This window comes from Rattus norvegicus, chromosome 9, assembly GCF_036323735.1.
Source record: "Rattus norvegicus strain BN/NHsdMcwi chromosome 9, GRCr8, whole genome shotgun sequence".
NCBI classification, from domain to species: Eukaryota; Metazoa; Chordata; class Mammalia; order Rodentia; family Muridae; genus Rattus; species Rattus norvegicus.
Window position 1 is genome coordinate 112,807,386 of NC_086027.1, and position 21,057 is coordinate 112,828,442.

Here is a 21,057-nt window from a genome sequence, read left to right on the forward strand (position 1 = left end):
TCTAACAAAGCTCTTACTCAGCCTTGGTTGATTTCCTTAAGTAGTTCACAGGGCTCCGAGAAACACATGTACTGGTTATCGTAAGGTACACCCAAGATGTACGGGTGAGGAATGAGGAAAGGGGTTTGGAAGTTCCAGATCTCTGGGAGCCTCTCAGATGCTAGGGACCCTGTGCTGTTCTGGATTTTGGTGGCCACTTCATCGTGCAGGCCAGGTTGATTAAATCATTGGTGTTCAGCTCGAAACTTCAAATTTCCTCTCACAAGAGTCTAGAGTGGAGCTGAGGGTCCCGATTTAATAGTCTTCTAGCCTTCCAGACAATCAGCCGGCCCCTAGCCGGATGCCACCTAGAAGCTGCCAGGCACCAGTCACCTCATATGCAAAGCATTTGTCACTCTGAAAACACCAAGGAATTGCCTACGAGGAGCCAGGAAGAAAGACCAAACCGTATATCTCGAAGTATCACAGAGAGTAACGGAAAATACAGTTAAATAAACTCATAAAAAAAAAAAAAAGGGTTGGGGATTTAGCTCAGTGGTAGAGAGCTTGCCTAGCAAGCGCAAGGCCCTGGGTTCGGTCCCCAGCTCCGAAGAAAAGAAAAAAAAAAAAAAAACATTACATTTTTAATCTCTTACTAAGACAATTTTTAAAGTCTGGTAATATTGCCATATTGATAAAAGAACAGAAAACCGTGTCCTTAAACACTGGTGGGGAGCGTCAGTTGGCACAGTATTCATTAGTTACTTCTGAAATGGCCTCTAAAAGATAATGTTTTGATCTGATGTTCTCTCTTTAGAAATCATGCCACGGGGTTGGGGATTTAGCTCAGTGGTAGAGCACTTGCCTAGCAAGCGCAAGGCCCTGGGTTCGGTCCCCAGCTCCAAAAAAAAAAAAAAGAAAGAAAGAAAAAAGAAAAGAAATCATGCCACGAATACAGTTCATGCCCATTACAGTTCAGGAATAAGCTGTGTGGTCTTGCAGTGCGTGCCTCTAATCACAGCATGCGGGAGGAAGAGGCAGGCAAATCTCTGTGGGTTCGAGGCCAGCCTGGTCTACATAGAGAGTTAAAGGACAGCAAGAGCTGCACGGTGAGACCATGAATTTGAAATAAAAGACCCAGGTACAAGGATGTGCTTTGCGGGACTGTTGTGTTAGAACATTACCACAAGCGACTTTTAAGCTATGACTTTTTTTTTTTTTAATTTTTTTTTCAAGACTTTATTACAGATGGTTGTGAGCCACCATGTGGTTGCTGGGATTTGAACTCAGGACCTCTGGAAGAGCAGTCAGTACTCTAAACCACTGAGCCATCTCTCCAGCCCCCAAGCTATGACTTTTAAACTACTGCCAACGATAGATATATCTTGCAGACTTTACAGGGGAAAGGCCAGGAAACCATGTATGTATCCCACTGGGCAATGGTTAGGAAAGTCAAGAAATAACTAAGAACCAGCCAGGAGGGCCGTGCCTTCTTAGCTTGTATCCTTTACCACTGTTGCTAGTCTCTTCATCTACCTGTGAAAGACACCGTCAAGGGAGACTGGCTCCTTGTTGTAACAGGAACCCTTCATTAATTTCACACGTGACACCGAGGGACAGATCTGGTCAAAGTGTCTGACTGTTCAGGATGATTCCCACCGGGCTTTTTTTGCCTGAAGTGCTCGAACCGAGAATACAGAGGGGAGAAGATGGCAATTAACTCAGTGCTCGCCTATGTCAAAATGTCATCCTGCACATCATAAGGACACGCCACTTTTATTTGCCAGTTCTACCTCAACAGCTAGGTAGGCGCGGAGATCAGCTTTACTAACAATTTTCTGATTTCCTTCCTTTAGGAAGGGAAACGCGAGCCCCGTGCAGCACCAGTAACCCCAGCACTCGGGAGGCCGAGGTAGAGGATGTTGAGTTTTAACTCATTCATTGTGGGTGTCAATAGTCTTGTCTCGCAAATCCAAGAAATACTTCCAAAACTTGACAGAACTGTTTTGAACACCCTGGAAGGCAGTTTACAAGCTGTTATAAACAGTGACAGTGTTCCGGTTTTAATTCACTGATTTGTTTTATTTTTAGCTACATGCGTCTGTGTGCAGCTATGATTGGCTGCAGAAACTGGAGTACAGGGGCCCACAGAGACCAAAGGCATGAGCAGAGGCCGCAGGCACCAGACTGACTGCCACTGATGTCGCGGGTGGATGCGAGCCATGTGGTGTGGGTGCTGGGAACTGAACCTAACTCGGACCCTCTGCCGGGGCTCTTAACTGTGGGGCCAGTCTCTCCAGTCCCCTAGTGAACTGATTTAAAAAGAGTCCTGGGGGCTGGGGATTTAGCTCAGTGGTAGAGCGCTTACCTAGGAAGCGCAAGGCCCTGGGTTCGGTCCCCAGCTCCGAAAAAAAAAAGAAAAAAAAAAAAAAGAGTCCTAAGACACTACTTTACAACATCCCAGCAAACTCTGGAGACATGATTTGCATATCGCCAGGGTGGAGCGCAAGAGCGGAGGCAGTCGGAGGAAAGGCTGCAGCCCACTCAGCCTCATCAGCCCCATCGGCAAAGAGCAGCCTCCCCATTAGCACATCTGGGACTAGGGCAGTCCCTGGGCTGCCTAGGAATCCCCTGTCCTTCGTGGGCTGCCACGAAGCATCGCTAGGGACATACGCTTAAGAATAATGAAGACCCTACCATATGCATGTAGTTCGACTTTAAAACAAGCAAAGATAAACTGCCTAGGGTGGGGTTAGTTTTTTTGTGGAAGGCCACGGTTGGGAGAATGGGGAGCTGTTAATAGTTAACCCCTTAATCCATAGGTCGGCTGCACAGGTCGGTTACATTTGCGCAAGACCGCTGTGAGTTTCGACTTAATCTGTGCACTTCGCAGGTAGACTTCAACCTAAAAACATGAAGGAAAACCATGAAACCCTGCAGTATCCGTGTACTCAAGCTTGTCAGGCCCTAGAACAAAGTATATCAAGGATCCATTTAAAATCCTTTAAACCTTAAGGTCACTAGAATGTAAAATCGTCTCGGGCTGGGGGTGGGAGGTGAGGGAGGCTGGTAAGGAAAAGATTTTGAAAGCGGCATGCCGGTGGAGATCCCCGTTAGAGTGCGGAATACGCACCCTAGAAGTTCATACGCTAACACGTGGTTCCCAGCTATTGGCACTGCATAGACAGGCTGTAGGATCCCTTACCTTTTAAGGTAAGGTCAGGCTGGGGGAAGTGAACCGCAGAGGACTGGCTTTGGGTTACTACGGTCTAGCCAGCTACTAGTCAGTTGTCTCTGCTTTCTGTTTATTCCTGAGCCACCCCAAACTCATGTCTGCCCCAACCGTGAGGGATGGAACCGTCTCAAACTAAGCCCTGCCTCCCTCACACGGGCTTCTGTCAGGCATTCTGTCTTAGAGAACAGAAAAGGAACTGATACAGACGTGGTATCTATGGAAAGTGTGAGCGTTTTACAAATAAGGAAGCTAAGTTCTCCAGAAATCTACTTTGCCAGGTGCTTGGTGCCAATCTTCCGGTCCCCCAGGCTAATCCACTGACCACACTGAGCACTTCAGCAGCCGACCAAGGAACTTTTACATCTAACAGGCCCCACCCCAGTAATCCGGTCCTCCTGCTTGATCAAGTTTTGTAAGATGACATTTCCTGAACCAAATTAATAGAGCTTCCGTGTAGCCTATGAGGAGGTGAAGGAAGAAGAGTTAAAGTCACAAGGTTACTTCTTGGTCAAGGAGCTGTAGAACCTCAAACAGCCTAGAAGATCACTGTCACACACCCCACTCCCCAGCATCATCTACATCTTAAACACCCGCCAACCAGAGACAAGGCCTACCACGGTTGAATGTGAGCACCTGGGCAGCCCAGTGTGGCCTGGAGACTGTGGCTAGCTTTGCTGCTCTTCTAAGTAACTGTTCTTAAGACCGGAGCGTTCTCAGTAATGGCCTGGTGTCTTCATGTCTAACGAGGGCTCAGAATTGAGGAACTATTGTCTTGACCACTCAAATGACAGAACTGACTAGGACTTGGAGACACTTCTCTATAGTTAAGAGGGCTTCCTGCCCTTTCAGAGGATCAAGTTAAGAGGGCTTCCTGCCCTTTCAGAGGATCTGAGTTTGGTTCTCAGCAGCCACACCAGGCTGCCCACAAGTACCTCTAACTCCAGCTTCTAGGGCTCTGACCCCCATCTCAGGTATCTGGTCTACCTCCTCAGGCTTCTGGACAGAGATACCATGCACCCATACAGGAATGCACAAACAGACAAGCAAATAAATAAAACAAGTCTTTAAAACACAGAAGCGGGGCTGGGGATTTAGCTCAGTGGTAGAGCGCTTGCCTAGGAAGCGCAAGGCCCTGGGTTCGGTCCCCAGCTCTGGGGGGGGGAGGGGGGGTTTAGTTCAAGTTAACCCTCTAAAGTGGTTTGAATAAGGATGGATCCCAGAGGCTCATATATTTGAATACTTGCTCCCTAGCTGGTAGAACTGTTGGGGAAGGATTAGGAGAGGAGATGTGGCTTCATTGGGGGGTGGGGCTTGAGATTTCAAAAGCCTACACCAGGCCACTCCCCTTCCCTCCCCCATGCTCCCTGCCATGATGGTCATGCATTCACCCTCTGAAACTGTAAAAGAGCTCTCAATTAAACGCTTTCTTTTAAAAGTTGCCTCCGTCCTAATGTCTCTGCATAGTAATAGAACATTGACTAAGACATACACATCCCATCCCTTCCTTTTTCTCCCTGCAGCACTGGGGACCAAATGCTTTGAGTACTTCTAACAATCATTCTACCACTGAGCCACATCTCAGTCTCAAGACACATACACACGTTTAAAAAAAAATCTCATTATATTTTCTTTGTTTGTTTGTTTTTGAAGGAAGGTCTCTCTATAGTCCTGAAACTCACTCTGTAAATCAGGGTGGCCTCAAACTCAAGAAATTTACCTGCCTCTGCCTCCCAAGAGCTAGGATTAAAAGAGTGAGCCACCACCAACACCTGGCTTAAGGATCATTTTTTTTTTCGGAGCTGGGGACCGAACCCAGGGCCTATCGCTTGCTAGGCAAGCGCTCTACCACTGAGCTAAATCCCCAACCCCAAGGATCATTTATTAATGGAAAGTCCTCATGTGCATGACACAACTTTGAGCTTCAGTTTCCTCTCAGTAAAAGTTGCCTCCACAATCCCCTGTGGTTTGGTTCACAAAGTATCTATTCAGGAGATTAAACATGGTCAAGAGGTATGGTGGTGCATGCCTACAAGCAAGCACTTGCAACATTGATGCAGGAAAATAATGAGTTGTACACTAACCAAACACATACTCACTATGTGTTTTATCATCACCATCATCATTTAATCCTTTTTTGCAGTCCAGTCTTCTCTCCACGGGGATGTCCTCACCTCCCACCCCACCCCACCAGACTTCCCCACTCCCTGGGGCCTCAAGTCTTTCAAGGGTTAGGTGCATCTTCTCCCTGTGGCCGGACCAGGCAGTCCTCTGCTGTATATGTGTCCTTGGCCTCATATCAGCTGGTGTATGCTGCCTGGTTGGTGGCTCGGTGTCTAGGAGATCTCAGGGGTCCAAGTCAGTGGAGACTGATGGTCTTCCTATGGGGCACCCTCCTCCTCAGTTCCTTTTTCTAAAAGGCGACCACAGACCACCAATCCTTGCTGTTTTTCCACCCAGGGATGTGAGTCTAAATTTCCTACTTTGCTTCTAGACGGGCCTTAATGACCAAGGGGAATAGGAAGTGTGTGTGTGTTTGGGGGGGGGGGGGGGAGTCAGGTCATCCTGGGATGTGTGACACAGGACACATTAGCCTTTACGGGTCACCCACTCAGAAAATGTTTTGTAGAAGCAGGACCGGGGGAGAAAAATGTTCAAAGAAAAAAAGACGCCTGATTCACTAGTCCAACTTGGACACCAGGAATGTAAGAGACAAAAAAAAAAAAAAAAAAGTGACCTGAACTTGTAAGTCAGAATGGGCCAGCTGAGACCACCCAACACACAGGACTCCAGATTTTCACTCTCAGTGCGGAACCGAGCGAAGCTCGGCGTGTCAGTGTTGTCTATGACAGTGGGTACGTTCTCTTTTTCCCCTTCGCCTGCAACAATTACAAGCCCTTAATTACATTCTCGAGTGTTTCTATGAGTGGGAAAGACAAGAACAAAGTCTGGCTGTAACCCAAGGCTCTGTGCGGTTCCTTCAAAGCCAGGACTGCCAAGACCCACGTGAGACCCGTGACAGACTATTACCATGGTCGCCAGCTTAGAGCTGCAGGTTTACTTTTCACCCAGTGACTTTGGGGGAGGGCACTACTGGGGATCCACCCCAGGGCCTCACACGCATAGGCACGTGCTCTACCACGGAGCCACAGGCCCAGGCTTTTTGTGTTACACTTCATTTTTTTTAATTATTTATATTTTTAGAATTTTTTAGAAAAAAAGTTACTTTTTTAAAGATGTATTTATATGTTTTATGTGTACGGGTACACGGTCGTTGTCTTCAGACACACCAGAAGAGGGTATCCAATCTCGTTACAGATGGTTGTGAGTCACCACTTGGTTGCTGGGAGTTGAACTCAGGACCTCTGGAAGAGCAGCCCGTGCTCTTAACCACTGAGCCATCTCTCCAGCCCCCATTACTCTCCATTTTGAGACAGGGTCTCTTTAAGTTGCCCAGGCTGGCTCTAAACATACTGTGTAGTTCAATCAGACCTTGAATTTGTCATCTTCCTGCTTAGGCCACTGGACTGTAGGCCTGTATCACTAGATCTGATTCACCCGTGGACATTTCTGTTAAGGAAGAAATCATCAACAAAGTTAGTACAAACATTACTCTCTGTGTGTCCATGTGTTTCATGAAATTTCATGATTGCTCATGACTTCAAAGTTAGTATGCACAGTATATAATCATATATGTGTGTTTGTATGTAATCATGTATGAGTCTGTGTGGTGGTTTGAATGTGCTTGGCCCAGGGAGTGTCACTTAGGAGGTGTGGCCTTATTGGAGGAGGTGTGGCCTTGTTGGAGGGGATGTGGCCTTGTTGGAGGGGGTGTGGCCTTACTGGAGGAGGTGTGGCCTTGTTGGAGAGGGTGTAACCTTGTTGGAGGAGGTGTGGCCGTGTTGGAGCGGGTGTGGCTTTAAGACCCTCATCCTAGCTGCCTGGAAGTCAGTCTGCCAGCAGCTTTCAGATGAAGATGTAGAACTCTCAGCTCCTCCTGCTCCATGCCTGCCTGGATGCTGCCATGCTCCTGCCTTGATGACAATGGACTGAACCTCTGAACTTGTAAGCCAGCCCCAATTAAACGTTGTCATTATAAGAGTTGCCGTGATCATGGTGTCCACAGAAAACCCTAAGACAGTATGTGTATATATAAATATATACGTAATCATGATTATATGCATATCATATATCATAGGTTATATGCAGAACCCTATGTATATAATCATGAATAAGGGTTTGTGCATCTTTGGCACCACAAGAGCTATGCTGAGTGAGTCAAAAGCAAAAGCCCCAAAGTGAGTCACACACGTGACTCACACCGACAGCAGTCACACGTGGAAGTCAGGCCATTATCTGGCATGCAGGCTCTATTGCTAAAATATTTGCATTTTGGTTATAGACATTAAAATCAACATTAGTCTATTATGTGTATTACTATGCCTTAAGTCCTCTTATTAAAAGTAGGCTATGAGGTGGGGTGTAAAAACAACGCAATTAGTCTCTTAAGAGGACCTTTAAAAATCGATGTCATATTTATTAATAGCTCTTTATAAAAACGAATAACTTTGGGAGACCTTTAAATTATTCACGTCTCGTTTAAATGCTTGTTGTGGAAGAAGCCTCGTGTGTCCTTGGCTTTATTTTGCCACCTCATCTTTGACAAAGAGCACAGCCAGCTCCACATAACATGTATGGCAAGGCTGCCACTGAGGCAGGGAGGCTACAGGGCAGACAGCAGGGAGACCCTGCTCAAGAATCCATGCAGACCAACGTGCACATCTAGGGTTTTCACCATTGTCTTTGTAGATAATGCCAGGAAAAGTAGTGACGTGGTACAGTCCACTTCCACAGGAGGGTTCCCAGCATCCCTGGGTGGGTTCCCAGCATCCCTGGGTGGGCCCTAACCATGATGCCAAGATGACAACCCCCGTAAAAGATGAGTCAACTGCGGCACTGCTCTGTGTGAAAACTTCCAACAGCTCCCTGACCTGATAGACACTGTGCCATCCTCAGGACACCCTTCTCACTCTACCTGTGCACCTGCACTGTCCACGGCCCCAAGTCAGAGAGTGTAGATGTACATATGTATGCTAACCCACGGCCCAGTCCCCGGTCAGAGCGGGATTTATCCGACCCTTTCAGCTCTTGACTTCCTGGAGCCCAATGTAAACATGAACTCATTGGTTGTGAAAATGAGAATGGGTACAGATGCTAAGAACACACACACACACACACACACACACACACATACACGCTGACTCTAAGACCCCTGATGTGATGATTAAATGCAGACTGGGCTCCCATGACATTTCTCCCTCGGGGCTACATTCTAAGCTGTCACGTGTGCCCACGTCATGGTTGAATTTGCCCATACTATCTATCTATCAATCTATTTATCTATCTATCAATCTATTGATCTGTCTGTCTGTCTGTCTGTCTGTCTATCCAAGACACTTGCCATCTTCTATTTCAAAACTCAGCTGTGGTGGGAGACTGCCTGGCTATCACACTCAGGAGTCGGGAGTCTCTGTCACCTCCCAGACTCTTGGCAATACTTTGGTCGGTTGCCCCACACAAGACCCCTGAGATGACCCTCATAAGGGGTTGGTCCAACTGTGTCACTGAACAGTATGAAAACTTTCAACAGTTCTCTGACCCGATTCCAAGGAAATACTCTTTTTTTTTTTTTTTTTCGGAGCTGGGGACCGAACCCAGGGCCTTGCGCTCGCTAGGCAAGCGCTCTACCGCTGAGCTAAATCCCCAACCCCCCAAGGAAATACTCAATGACCTCCCCACCACACACACACACACACACACACACACACACACACAAACCCGAGTCTTCACAATCTGGATGCAAACCAGCAACTGGCTCCTAAGACCACACCCTGCACCCACCTTAAGACCACCGTCAATGGCCTTTCCTTGCTTTATTTTTCTCCAGGAGTCTTAGTTGGTAGTCTGTCTCCTAGGCTGTCAGCTCTGTGAGACAAAGCTCTTGGCACCTTTTGTCATCTCTGGAATGTTTCACACACACACACACACACACACACACACACACACACACACACACACAGCAGACACTCTGACAATACCTGTGGCACCTGCCAGAGTGTCACGTGATCTGTGCTGGGGTAGGGCATGGGAGGTGGGAAGGGAAGATTTCCACACTAATTCTGCCTCTCCTCTTCATATGCCAATCTGAATGGGCCTGAATGGTGTGTTGCTCAGTGGTAGAGCTCATGAAAAAAGGCTCTGGGATCGATCTACTACTGAAGGAGAGGGAGGAAGGGGTTGAGGGAGGCAGGAAGGGAAAGAAAAAGCACACTTGAAAAAGGAAAGGGTTGGGGTTGGGGATTTGGCTCAGTGGTAGAGCGCTTGCCTAGCAAGCGCAAGGCCCTGGGTTCGGTCCCCAGCTCCGAAAAAAAAAAAAAAAAAAAAAGAAAAAGAAAAAAAAAAAGAAAGAAAAAAAGAAAAAGGAAAGGGTTTGCACACAAACCTGCCTACGCCTGATGTCATATCTGTGGACTTGTGTCTTTCCTAGACTTCATTTTGAGAACGGTCCACTCATGGAGCATAGTAAGGCTGGCAACCAATTAACTCCTTTCTGCTGTCACCTCGGAAAGCCGGGTTGTCTTATTGATGCCAAACCTGTCATTTCACTACTCAGAGGCAGAAACTCAAACTCCAAAGCCCTCAGACCCAAACTCTTAGTGTTATCCCACTGCCTACCGGTTCCATTACAAACTAAACATTTGCTACATGGTATCCATTTCCTCAGCCGGAGGTCTTTGGAGGCTCCAACCTCAGACCTCCCTGTGTATCTGTCTCTTTGTACTTTGTGGCCACTCTAAGGCGCTCTTTTCCGCCATGATGTTTCTCCTCATTGCAGGCTCAGAAGCAGTTTGCCAAAAATAAATCCTCCGTCAAGTTGTACCTCTCAAGCATCTGTCACCATGATAAAAGTATAAGCGACATACTTGTCTTCAGACCCACACTCTTTAGGCCTCAGTTTTTTGATAACCCAAGTCTCACACCCACCTCTGGGGGAACTGGTAGGATAGAGAGGAAACTATAGTCTAGGTCAAGTAGAAACAGTCACATCTGGGCTGGAGAGACGGCTCAGTGGTTAACAACACTGGCTGCTCTTCAGGTGACTCATGTTCAATTCCGGCACCCACAAGGCAGCTGACAACTGTCTGTAACTCCAGTCCTAGAGGATTCCTTGTGTTGGGGATGCATGTGAACTTATCTGTGCATGCAGGCAAATTACCTGTACACATAAAATGAAGTAAATAGATTTTTTAAAAAGCCACATCAAAGTCACTGGAGAGGACCAGCAGGCTCTCCACACCCACGGGCACAGAAATATGTCAGGTAAAAATCACAGAATACAATTCTTCCATTCAGACGTGATGCTGGAGGAGGAGCCAAGACCAAGCCAAGCCAAGACATCTGGATCCACAGGCAGCAAGAAGAGAGTGAGATGCTGTCCTGGCTTGAGCATCTGAAACCTCAGAGCCTGACCACAGTGACAAACTTCCACCAACAAAGCCACACCCACTCCAACAAGGCTGTGTCTCCTAACAGTGCCACGCCCTATGGGCCAAAAGAGGGGAGGGCGGAGTTTTCACTCAAACCACCACAAGCACTGGGGTGCTTGCTGTTCAAGCCTGCCAATCTAAACTCAATCCCTGGAACTCATGGGGGAATCAAAGAACAGACTACTGAAAGTTGTCTTCTGGCCTCCACGCTCCCTCGGTGACACAGGCACTCCCATACTTGGACACACACAACACACTCACAAGAAGATGAGGACAACGGGTCGGGACTGTTCGTAAATAATCCGAAATCTGGAAAACACCAGAGTAGGGACTACTTTGTCCCCAAGCTTTTTAGGCAAATGATACTGTGCCTGTAATTTGTCTTCCCCCTTTCCCAGTGAAGTGTATGCTCTAGGAGGGCTAGCATGATCAACCCAACACAAGCTAGAACCACCTCTGAGGAAAACCTTAATGAGGCGTGTCTGTGGGGAAATCCTTCATTGCCTTAACTGACGTAGGATGCCTCCGACTTGGTAGCAGCCCAATGAAGGCTTTTCCGTCTTTGCCCTTCCACCTTCACTGGAGAGCTCAGCTTCTCAGTTGTTCCCAGCATGGACTGAAGAGAAGCATCTCTCCCGGAACCCTCCGGGCCTCTGACACAGATTGGGACTGTCGGGGCACTGTCCTATGGACTGAGACAACTACCAAGTTCTCACTCTCCCCAGCATGAGACAGTCATTGTTGGACTATTCAGACCATGTCACCTAAACCAAGCTAACACATCGTCTTCTGACGTACATTCATTCTGTTGGGTCTGAACCCCTAGAGCAGTGGTTCCCAGCGTGTGGGTCACGACACCTTTGAGGGTCAAATGACCCTTTCACGGGGTCACCTAAGACCGTCGGAAAACTGGGGTACTGACAATTCATGACAGTAGCAAAATTACAGCTATGAAATAGCAACAAAAGTAGTTTTAAGATTGGGAGTCACCACACCATGAGGAACGGTATCAAAGGGTCACAGCACTAGGAAGGTTGAGAAACACTGCTCTAGAGAGGCCTGGCTAATACAGCTCCACGTGACCAAATTCTTGTGTCTGTTTTCTTCAGACATGCCATACTGCCTAGCACATGAAGCTAAGAAAAAAAATTTTTTTTTTAATGAATGCCATAGAAGTAACTAGGAAAGTGTTTTGATATCGTATCACACACGGTCACAGAATACTAAGACCAGGCAGAATCATTTGTGTTGGATTTCACCCAAACAGAGAGCAATGAGGAAGCGATCAGGCAGATCCAGATGTTGGGACTTTGTACCCATGGCCTGGATTCTGCAAAAGTGCTGAGGTCACCGGACATGGTGGCACACACCCTTAATTCCAGCACTGGGGAGGCAGAGGCAGACAGATCTCTGTGAGTTCAAAGCCAGCTTGGTGTACATAGTTAGTTCCAGACAATGGCTCTAAATAAATAAATACATAAATACATAAATAAAACAACTTGCTGGTGTCATAGGGACAAAAGGGGAGGAGCAGTTTTACAGGAAAACTGACTGATGAGCCACCACAGTTAAGTCACTGTGGCTTGATCCTGGATGCTTTAAAACAGCTGTGGCAATACCTAAGCATTTGATGCTATCGTTGTAACTACATGGGGGTCAGACAGTGGCTTAGCACATGAATATCCCTTGCCTTAAACAATTACTTGCTTTGGGGTGGCTCTAGCTGAGATCCAGGCAGTGGGGGTATGGATCCTGAAGTGACCACTTCCTGTAGCCAAGGAAGACTCCCAGTGGAGGGAAAAGGAAATCAACCCACCCACAAAGCCTTGATCCAAAGTGTCCTGCCTACAGAAATGTGCAGGGACAAAGATAGAACAGAGAAGGGGGGAATGACCAAGCAATGACTGCCCCAAATAGTGAGCCATCCCATGGGCAAGCGCCAATCACCAATGATACTCTGTTATGCCTGCAGACCGGAAGCATAACTGTCCAATGAGAGGCGCCATCCAGCAGCCAATAGGAAGAGATGCAGAGACTCACAGCAAACAGTAGGTGGAGCTCAGGGAGTCTTATGGAAGAATTAGGAGAAAGATTGAGGGACCGGAAGAGGAGAGAGACACCACGGGAAGATCAACAGAGTCAACTAACCTGGACCCTTAGGGGCTCCCATAGACTGAATCACCAACCAAAGAGCGAGCACAGGCTGGACCTAGGCCCCCTGCACATGTGTAGCAGACGTGCAGCTTGGTCTGCACACAGGTTCCCCCCAACAACTGAAGAGGGGCTGTCCCTGAATCTGTTGCCTATCTGCCTGCCTGTGGTCGCCACACCCCTAAATAGACAGCCTTGTCTGGTCTCAGTGGAAGAGGATGTACCTAGTCCAGAAGCAACTTGATGTGCGGGGGGTGGGGAGTTTGGAGGGTGGGTCCCCCCCCCCTTTTTTAAGTTTATTTATTTTATGTGAGTACACTGTTGCTTTCTTCAGTCAAGCACACCAGAAGAGGGCATCGGATCCCATCACAGGTGGTTGTGAGCCACCATGTGGTTGCTGGGAATTGAACTCAGGACCTCAGGAAGAGCAGTCTTAGCCACTGAGCCATAGCTCCAGCCCAGGGGCTTCCCCTTTTAAGGGGAATGGGGGAAGGACTTACATGAGTGGGTACTGGGAGGAGAGGAAGGAAGGGCTGATAATGGGATGTAAAGTAATAAATAAATTTAATTTTTAAAAAGTCAAAAATAAATTAATGATGGTGGTGGTGGTGGTGGCGGTGGTGGTGGTGGTAACAATGATGCACACTGGAGCTGCAGCACAGACCCCAGCATCCTGGGATGACTGCCAAGCAGTAACTCTGGAGTAGCACCAACCTGAGCCCGTGAGATGGGCTATGCATGGGCTACCATGACAGAGCTGGAGAAACAGAGCCCTTCCGAGCTGAGCTTTTTGTACTGTTGGACTTTGGTTTTATTTTGTCTTGCTTATAACTGTGCCATGACTCATCCCTCTTGGAGCTTATAGGAAAGTTTGTAACTTATTTCTTATTTTCTAGGACCCTACAGTTGAGAACCCTTTTCAAAGAGCCTGAATCTTTTAGAAAGACTTGAGGCTTTGGATGCTTTGGAGAGACTGAACTTTTAAAGTCGTTAGCTTTTTAAAGGCTGCTGTGACTGTAAAGGTTTCAGTGTTTAGTGCTGTGATATTAATATTAACATGCCATCTTGGAGACAAACAAGAGAGAAACGGTTCTAGTTGAATGGTGCTATGCCTGTGTGCCAAGTTGACAAAGGGTCGGTCGTGCTGGCTAGTTTTCTGTCAACTTGATACAAGCTAGAGCCCTTTGGGAAGAGGAACTCTCAGTTGAGAAAATGTCTCCATAAGATTGGCCTATGGGCAACTTTGGGGGTTTCACCTTGATTAGTAATTGAACCTGGGGAGATGGTTCTGGGGGATATAAGAAAGCAGGCTGAGAAAGGCTTAAAGGGAAAACCAGTAAGCAGCATTCCTCCATGGCCTCTACTTTAGTTCTTGCCTTGGCTTCCCTCAGTGATGCAGTATGATGCGGAGTTATAAGATGAAGTTAACCCTTTCTTCCCCAAGCCCCTTTTAGCCATGGTGTTTTATTATAGCAGTAGAAACCCTAAGTAAAGTGTCTTAGTTAGGGTTTTACTGCTGTGAACAGACACCATGACCAAAGCAAGTCTTTTTTTTTTTTTTCCTTTTCTTTTTTTCGGAGCTGGGGACCGAACCCAGGGCCTTGTGCTTGCTAGGCAAGCGCTCTACCGCTGAGCTAAATCCCCAGCCCCCCAAGGCAAGTCTTATAAAGGACAACATTTAACTGGGGCTGGCTTACAGGTTCAGAGATTCAGTCCATTATTATCAAGGCAGGAACATGGCAGCATCCTGGCAGGCATGGTGCAGGAGGAGCTGAGAGTTCTACATCTTCATCTGAAGGCTGATAGTGAAATACTGACTTCGAAACAGCTAAGATGAGGGTCTTAAGCCCATGCCCACAGTGACACACCTATTTCAACAAGGCCACACCTCCTAATAGTGCCACTCCCTGGGCCAAGCATATACAAGCCATCACATAGGCAACAGCCTCAGTTGCAATGGAGACCCCAGGATGTTGGAGCTGCCAGGGCCAGGGAAAGATGACCTAGGACAGCAAAGGGTTATATGTACAGCTAACCTGAGCTTATGAAACAAGCAGTTTATTACATAGATGGCAGAGCTGGAGAAGCAGAATTGCCCAACCCTTTTGGAGCCCAGGAGGAGATAATGAGTGAGTTCCAGATCATGAACTATAAAACATGGATTTTGTTTTGTTTGTTTGGTTGGTTGGTTGGTTTTTTGAGACAATGTATCTCTATATAGCCTTGGCTGTCCTGGAATTCACTATATAGGCCAGGCTGGCCTCAAATTCACAGAGATCCACCTGCCTCTGCCTTCTGAGAATGGGGATTGAGGGAATGTGCCGTCATACCATGCTCTAGTCTTAATGTCATTCTTCTTATGCCCTGGGGAAGAAGATGGATAAGAAGTATTTACTTCTTGAATTTATTTGAATTTATGTTTCTTCTCTCTCTCTCTCTCTCTCTCTCTCTCTCTCTCTCTCTCTCTCTCTCTCTTCATCTTACAGGAGCTCACAGAGTAGAGATTTTGGATTTTTTAAAGAGACAATAATGGGGCTGGAGGGATGGCTCAGCAGTTAAGACTCCTGACTGTTCTTCCAGAGGTCCTGAGTTCAAACCCTAGCAACCACATGGTGGCTCATAACCATCTGTAATGGGGTCTGATGCCCTCTTCTGATGTGTCTGAAGACAGCTACAGTGTCCTCATATACATAAAATAAATAAATAAATCTTTTAAAAAAGAGAGAGACAATAATGGATTGGCTTGTCCCCATCCCTTTTCTACCCCAAGTTGCTTTTGGTCAGAGTATTTTTATCACAGCAACACAATGGAACTAGCACAGGGAGATAAGGAGAGAGGACAGCAGCATGACTCTAGTGTGTGACTGTCCCCCTAAACAGGAGGCCACACGACAAACTGTTTGCTGATGTCTGTCCTGAATACCTGTTCTGAGTACCTGTTCTGATAGCCTGTTCTGATAACCTGTTCTGAGTACCTGTTCTGAGTACCTGTTCTAAGTACCTGTTCCGAATACTTGTTCTGAGTACCTGTTGAGGCAAAGTGCTGCACCAGCTCTGCTTGACGGAGTGGGTGATATAAATTATGGCCCCATCAATGATAGAGAGGTCACTCTCTAGGCAGCAAGGATAGCTGTGTGCACACAAAGTGGTGCCATAACCCATATTGATGGTGTGGTGTTGGAATTGTCACCCAGTGTACTGAGAGATACTGGGGGTTAAGTGAGATACAACAGAGGCTGGGGAGGGGGGGGAAGGAATGTAGACACTCTCTCTGGTCAGAAAGGATCTGGGCAATCCCTTACTGTAAGGCTTTGATAGGAGAGAAGAATGGTCACCCCACCCCAATACAACCTCTCTCCCACGACCATGCCACTGTCTGCCTCTTGTAATTTCTCATCCCTACATTCTTCCCACCAACATCTGATGCAGGCAGAGGGCCAGGGTCACACTTTTGGGGAACTCACAGACACTAGAACAACAAACCAGATGTTCTTTGTTTCCAAAAATATCCAGCCATGAGTATTTTGTTATATTGAAACAGCAAACAGACTAATAGATAGTTATTTGTGGTGGGATGTTGCAATTGTCACATGATGCACTGAGAGATAATGGGGGTTAAATGAGATATATAGATAGAAAGTTGCTTATTCTAACCTACAGTCATATACATTAATTCCCAGTAACTCCCAACAAATCAGGGGACCTTATCTGATGCTTTCGATATCAGTGAGCTCTATGTGACTCAGGTCAGTCCACTTGACATCACACGGCTCTATTTGCTGCATTTGCTGTATTTGGAGGTAGAGGCCTGTACACTCTGGGTCCTGATGTTCTTGCAATCACGGAACCCTGCACAAATCTGCACTCCCACTGCCTGGATGTCTCACAAAATCCTGGGTGTGTGCATGCGCTTTGGTGAGATGCCACACAGACACTAACAAAGGCGGTGGAGAAAGGTTTCGACCATTCCTCAGCAGAAGCAGGGAAGCCCTCAGCTGTACTCTCACTGCTTACTCGCTTGGCTGCTAAGGAAGTAAGGGAGTCTCTAAATTGTTGTCAAGACAACCAAAGCACAAACACAAATCTCTTTGGGATCCCACACAGGAAACAGGTTTTTTTTTTCTTTTTAGCATACATGCCCAAAATAAATAGGCTTCTCCTCCCCCTCCTCTTCTCTGTCTCCATCTCCTGCTCTTGCCACATGGCGGTGTGTGCTAAAAATGCCTTCTGGGAAGCTTTCCACCTTTGAGGTTAAGACAGCTGCTGCAACATTGTTTTTGTTCGTGTTTGAAAATGTACATTGGGTGGTGGTGTTTTTAAGCGTCCTGTTTCATAATAACAGTTCAGATTCCATAATGTGATGAGCTGGCACATTACTGGCAAAACCGAGCCTTGCTGGGTATCCACTGACCTCTGTCTGGTGTGGTCCATCCAGCATGCTGGCTTTCCATGGCTAGCTTCCACAGTGTGCCCACTGACCCCGGTGGGGGTGGGAGCATTCACAAGGCTGGCTACACTGTCCCCACGTGCCGTAAAAAGGAGAAAACCCACACATGTGTAACAGGTTAACAAAGCAAAGCAAACAAGCAAGCACCTTGATGTTCTTGAGCCTTTGACTTTGCAAGATCACTAAGCTATCAGGGAGTGTCCCACAGGCCAATGCTAATCCTATCATGGATAACTCATAAAAAGAAACAGAGTCAGACACACCGAGTACACAGTAGGAGCACCAAGGTTCATAGGGAGGGGTAAAGAGACCATGCCATCTGGCCCACTCTCACTTCATCTGTCTCAGTGACCCTCATGTCAGAAGATAAAGCCCCCAAGCTAAAGGCAGGAGCCCAAGGCCATAGCAAAGAGTCACCAGCAACAACCTGTACCTTGAGCAGGAAGCGTGTCTTCCAATAATCCACCAAGCACAAAGACTAGCCACCAGGCCTTTCCAGCAGGAGTCAGACTTTGGTATGCAGTAAATACACTATGCCACCTTCTAGGCAACTGAGGGTAAAGCTGGCAGGGTATATAAGGCTTCAAGGGATCTGTGACATAGCTTTAAAACAAAACAGGAAGCTGAGAGTCACCCAGAGCAGGTGTGCCTGACCATGACAACAAGGTCTAGGGTTCCTGCTGAAATCCTAAAAGGACTGTAGGACTGACTCACTGAGGACTCCATCATCAAGCACAGGGGATCTCTCAAATTTGAGCAGGCAGTATACCAAGGCTGTGGACCTCCCTTAAAGAGCATCTTAAGACCACCTCAAACATACAGCCAGGGTATTTAGGTAGGTAGCTACAGATGCACCCTGTCAGTCACACTGTCACATCTGGCCCAGAAAAAGACCAGCCAAGAGAAGCCTGGAAGCCTAAGGACTGGTACTCAGTATGGGCCAGTTCGCTTGCTCTTTGAAATAAAGTATCTTCTGACCTTGGCAACACTAAAATGTGAAGCTCCCTTCAAAACAGGGAGCCGCTGATGTGGCATGAGATGAATGGGGTTTCAAAACTTCCAGAATTTTCTTCTTTCTCCGTTATAGCGTCCTCCACCCCCCGTTTAAATTCCTATCTGTAGGGCCATCACAAAGAGACCAAAATCAAAATAAGGCACCATCACTGCCTCTAGGAAGCCTGTGGAGATTGCTTTGTTTGTGGAGATGGAGAGAAAAAGAAGAGTTTCTCCAGTTACGTCATCTCACCCAGGCTTCTCACCATCGCAGACCAGCAGGAAATGGTCACTCACACATAAACGCACACACACGCACACACACACACACACACACACACACAATACCACATACACCACACACACACATACATACACATACCACATACACCACACATACAAACACATACCACACACCCCACACTCACACCACACATACACACACCACAATACCACACACACTACACACACACATCACACACACACATCACACACACACACACACACACACACACACACACACACACCCGGTAAGAGACCATCGAGTATAGAGATCTCTGCCTTCAAAGAGAAAGGATGATATGTCCAGTCTACAATTAAACCACTTAACTACCTACTCAGCCCTTCCAGGCCCTGGGGCAGAAGACAGGCCAGGCCTCTTGATTCCTGGTTCTGAGCCCTTGCCACATTCATCACTGTCCTAATAGGACACTGAAACTACAAATTAAAGAAAATGTCAATGGGACTGAGCCTGAGCACCTCGGTAGGTAGATTGCAAAGGGAGAGGTGTAACTCACCTCCAACAGCCAAACGTGTTTCCTGTTTCATCGTTCCCCATGGCTAACTGTTACATGGCCCTAGCACCAAAGCTTCCTTTTCGTGGGGCCTGATGTTCCTTTGAAATCTTCAAAGGCCTTTCTCCTGTGGGACTCCTAGTTCTAGACTATTCCCCCGCAGACGTGAAGCTTGCTCCTATGACACCAAAAGTTCAAAGGAGAACTCCAAGAGCAGCATCCTGCCCAGCCTCCTGGGTGAGGAGCCCTAGACTCTGCTTGACTCTGAAGAGGAAGAAAAGGTCTTTGTCAGACCCTTGGGATTCTCTACAAACCACTGCAACTAGTGGGAAGTGTGGAGGGCTGAGGGCAGTGTGGGGTTCGGTCCCCAACACTTCCTTCCATCGAGGGGGCCCAGATGAAACCACAAGCTCCTGGTGCATTCGACCCTAATCCACAGTCATTGCCTGTATTCACCTCCACATCCACCCTGACAGACCCATTAGCATTTCTTTGAGAAGAATGGATGTGGCCCTACTCTTTTATTTAGGAAATACTTTTCCTTACAGGGCCAGATTTGCCAACTTCAAGGGCAGTATGCCCGGTGCTAATGCCAAAGACTACAGAAGACTGCAGAAGACTACAGAAAACAAGGCTTAACATCAACTCTTACTTGGGAAGACTTCCGGAATTTGGTGTGGGTAGCCCCAAAGAAATGACCCCTTACGCCGAATCCCCTGGGCGTTTCAAGGGGACAGCGCACAGTGGCAGAGTATGTCAGTCTGGTCTGCCGGTCTCAGGGTTTGGATGCCTTTTCTTTCTTTGTTTCTGACTGCTTTTATATTTCTTGGGACTGACACTCATTTTGGAAGAGGAAGGGTGATGGGGGCGGGTGTTTCTCATCCTGCTTCATTTTCACCCACTGCACGGAAAGTGTGCTGGACGTACAGTTCATACATAGTTTGCTCTTAAGGCTTCGCAGTGGGGCCAAAACCCCGGTCCTCCCACTCTTACTTGGAAGGATTGGTTTGTTGGTTTGTTTTCTGAGAGGATAAAGCAATTGCCACCACCGCTTTCTACCCACCCCTGCAGGAGGCAGAGGAAAACCAGAGCCTCCGCGGAGTGACTTAAATATTCCTCAGGGAAGTAACCACCAGTGGCAGAGGCAAAAGCCGTAGGGGCTCAGGGGCTGCAGGACCCGCAGTCGTCCTGTTCTCAACAACCCCCAACCTCCCACTCCTCCACCCCGCCCTGCCGGACCTGCAGCTTGGCGAGCCCCAAGGTTGCCAGACGCGCGGCCGCAGACCGGAGGCGCTCCGGAGCATCTGGGACCCGGCGGCCGGTGTGGGGCGCGGGATGGAGCGCGCGGGACCCAGGGGAGCGCGCGGGAGGCGGGCAGCGCGGGGACAAAGGCGCGTAGAAGCCGGGATCCCCGTAGGCTGGGGCCAAGACTCACCCCGAGAAGACACACTTTGAGCTCCCGTATCGCCATCATGTGCTCTGGGTCGGGCCGGGCCGGGGCTCAGCAGCATCGTCCGGGCCGCACCGCGCCCAGCCTGCGTCCAGCCGTCTCCCAGGGCTCTCGCCGGCCGCGGGGCGGAACCGCCGAGGCGGCTATTTCTGGGCCGCGGCCTCCGCTGTCGGTCACGTGCCGCCGGCCGGCTCCTCCCGACGCGTCTAGTCTAGCCTAGCCGCGGGGCTTCGGCTCCGCCCGGCCCCGGTCCCGCTTCGGCCTCCGGTGACCACCCAACAACGGACTTGCGGGCAGACCGTCCCCTCCCGCGATCAGCTCGGAGTCTGGTCGAGCATCACTTGCCTTGGGAGACCTGGACACAACCCGTCGCATCATAAAGAGCCATTCGTCCAGTTCATGCTGTTGGCTTTGGTCCCAAGGAAGAACTTCCAAGTCCCTGGGTAGTCCCACCATAAAGTAAC

The 21,057-nt window shown here is 48.1% G+C and overlaps 1 protein-coding gene across 2 annotated transcripts in view; it reads right to left on the minus strand.

The window, feature by feature from the left end:
- The window catches only part of Rab31 (RAB31, member RAS oncogene family), a 134,509-nt gene extending 113,790 nt beyond the window's left edge, over positions 1–20,719 (minus strand). The window contains exon 1 of one of the 2 annotated variants that reach the window (NM_145094.2): positions 20,579–20,707. In NM_145094.2, the coding sequence (NP_659562.2) occupies positions 20,579–20,617 (39 nt within the window). In that variant the 5' untranslated portion in view covers positions 20,618–20,707. Of the gene's footprint in view, positions 1–20,578 lie in introns of both variants that reach the window. The other variant, XM_039083027.2, reaches the window with a different exon arrangement.
- Between the last annotated feature and the right edge of the window lie 338 nt (positions 20,720–21,057).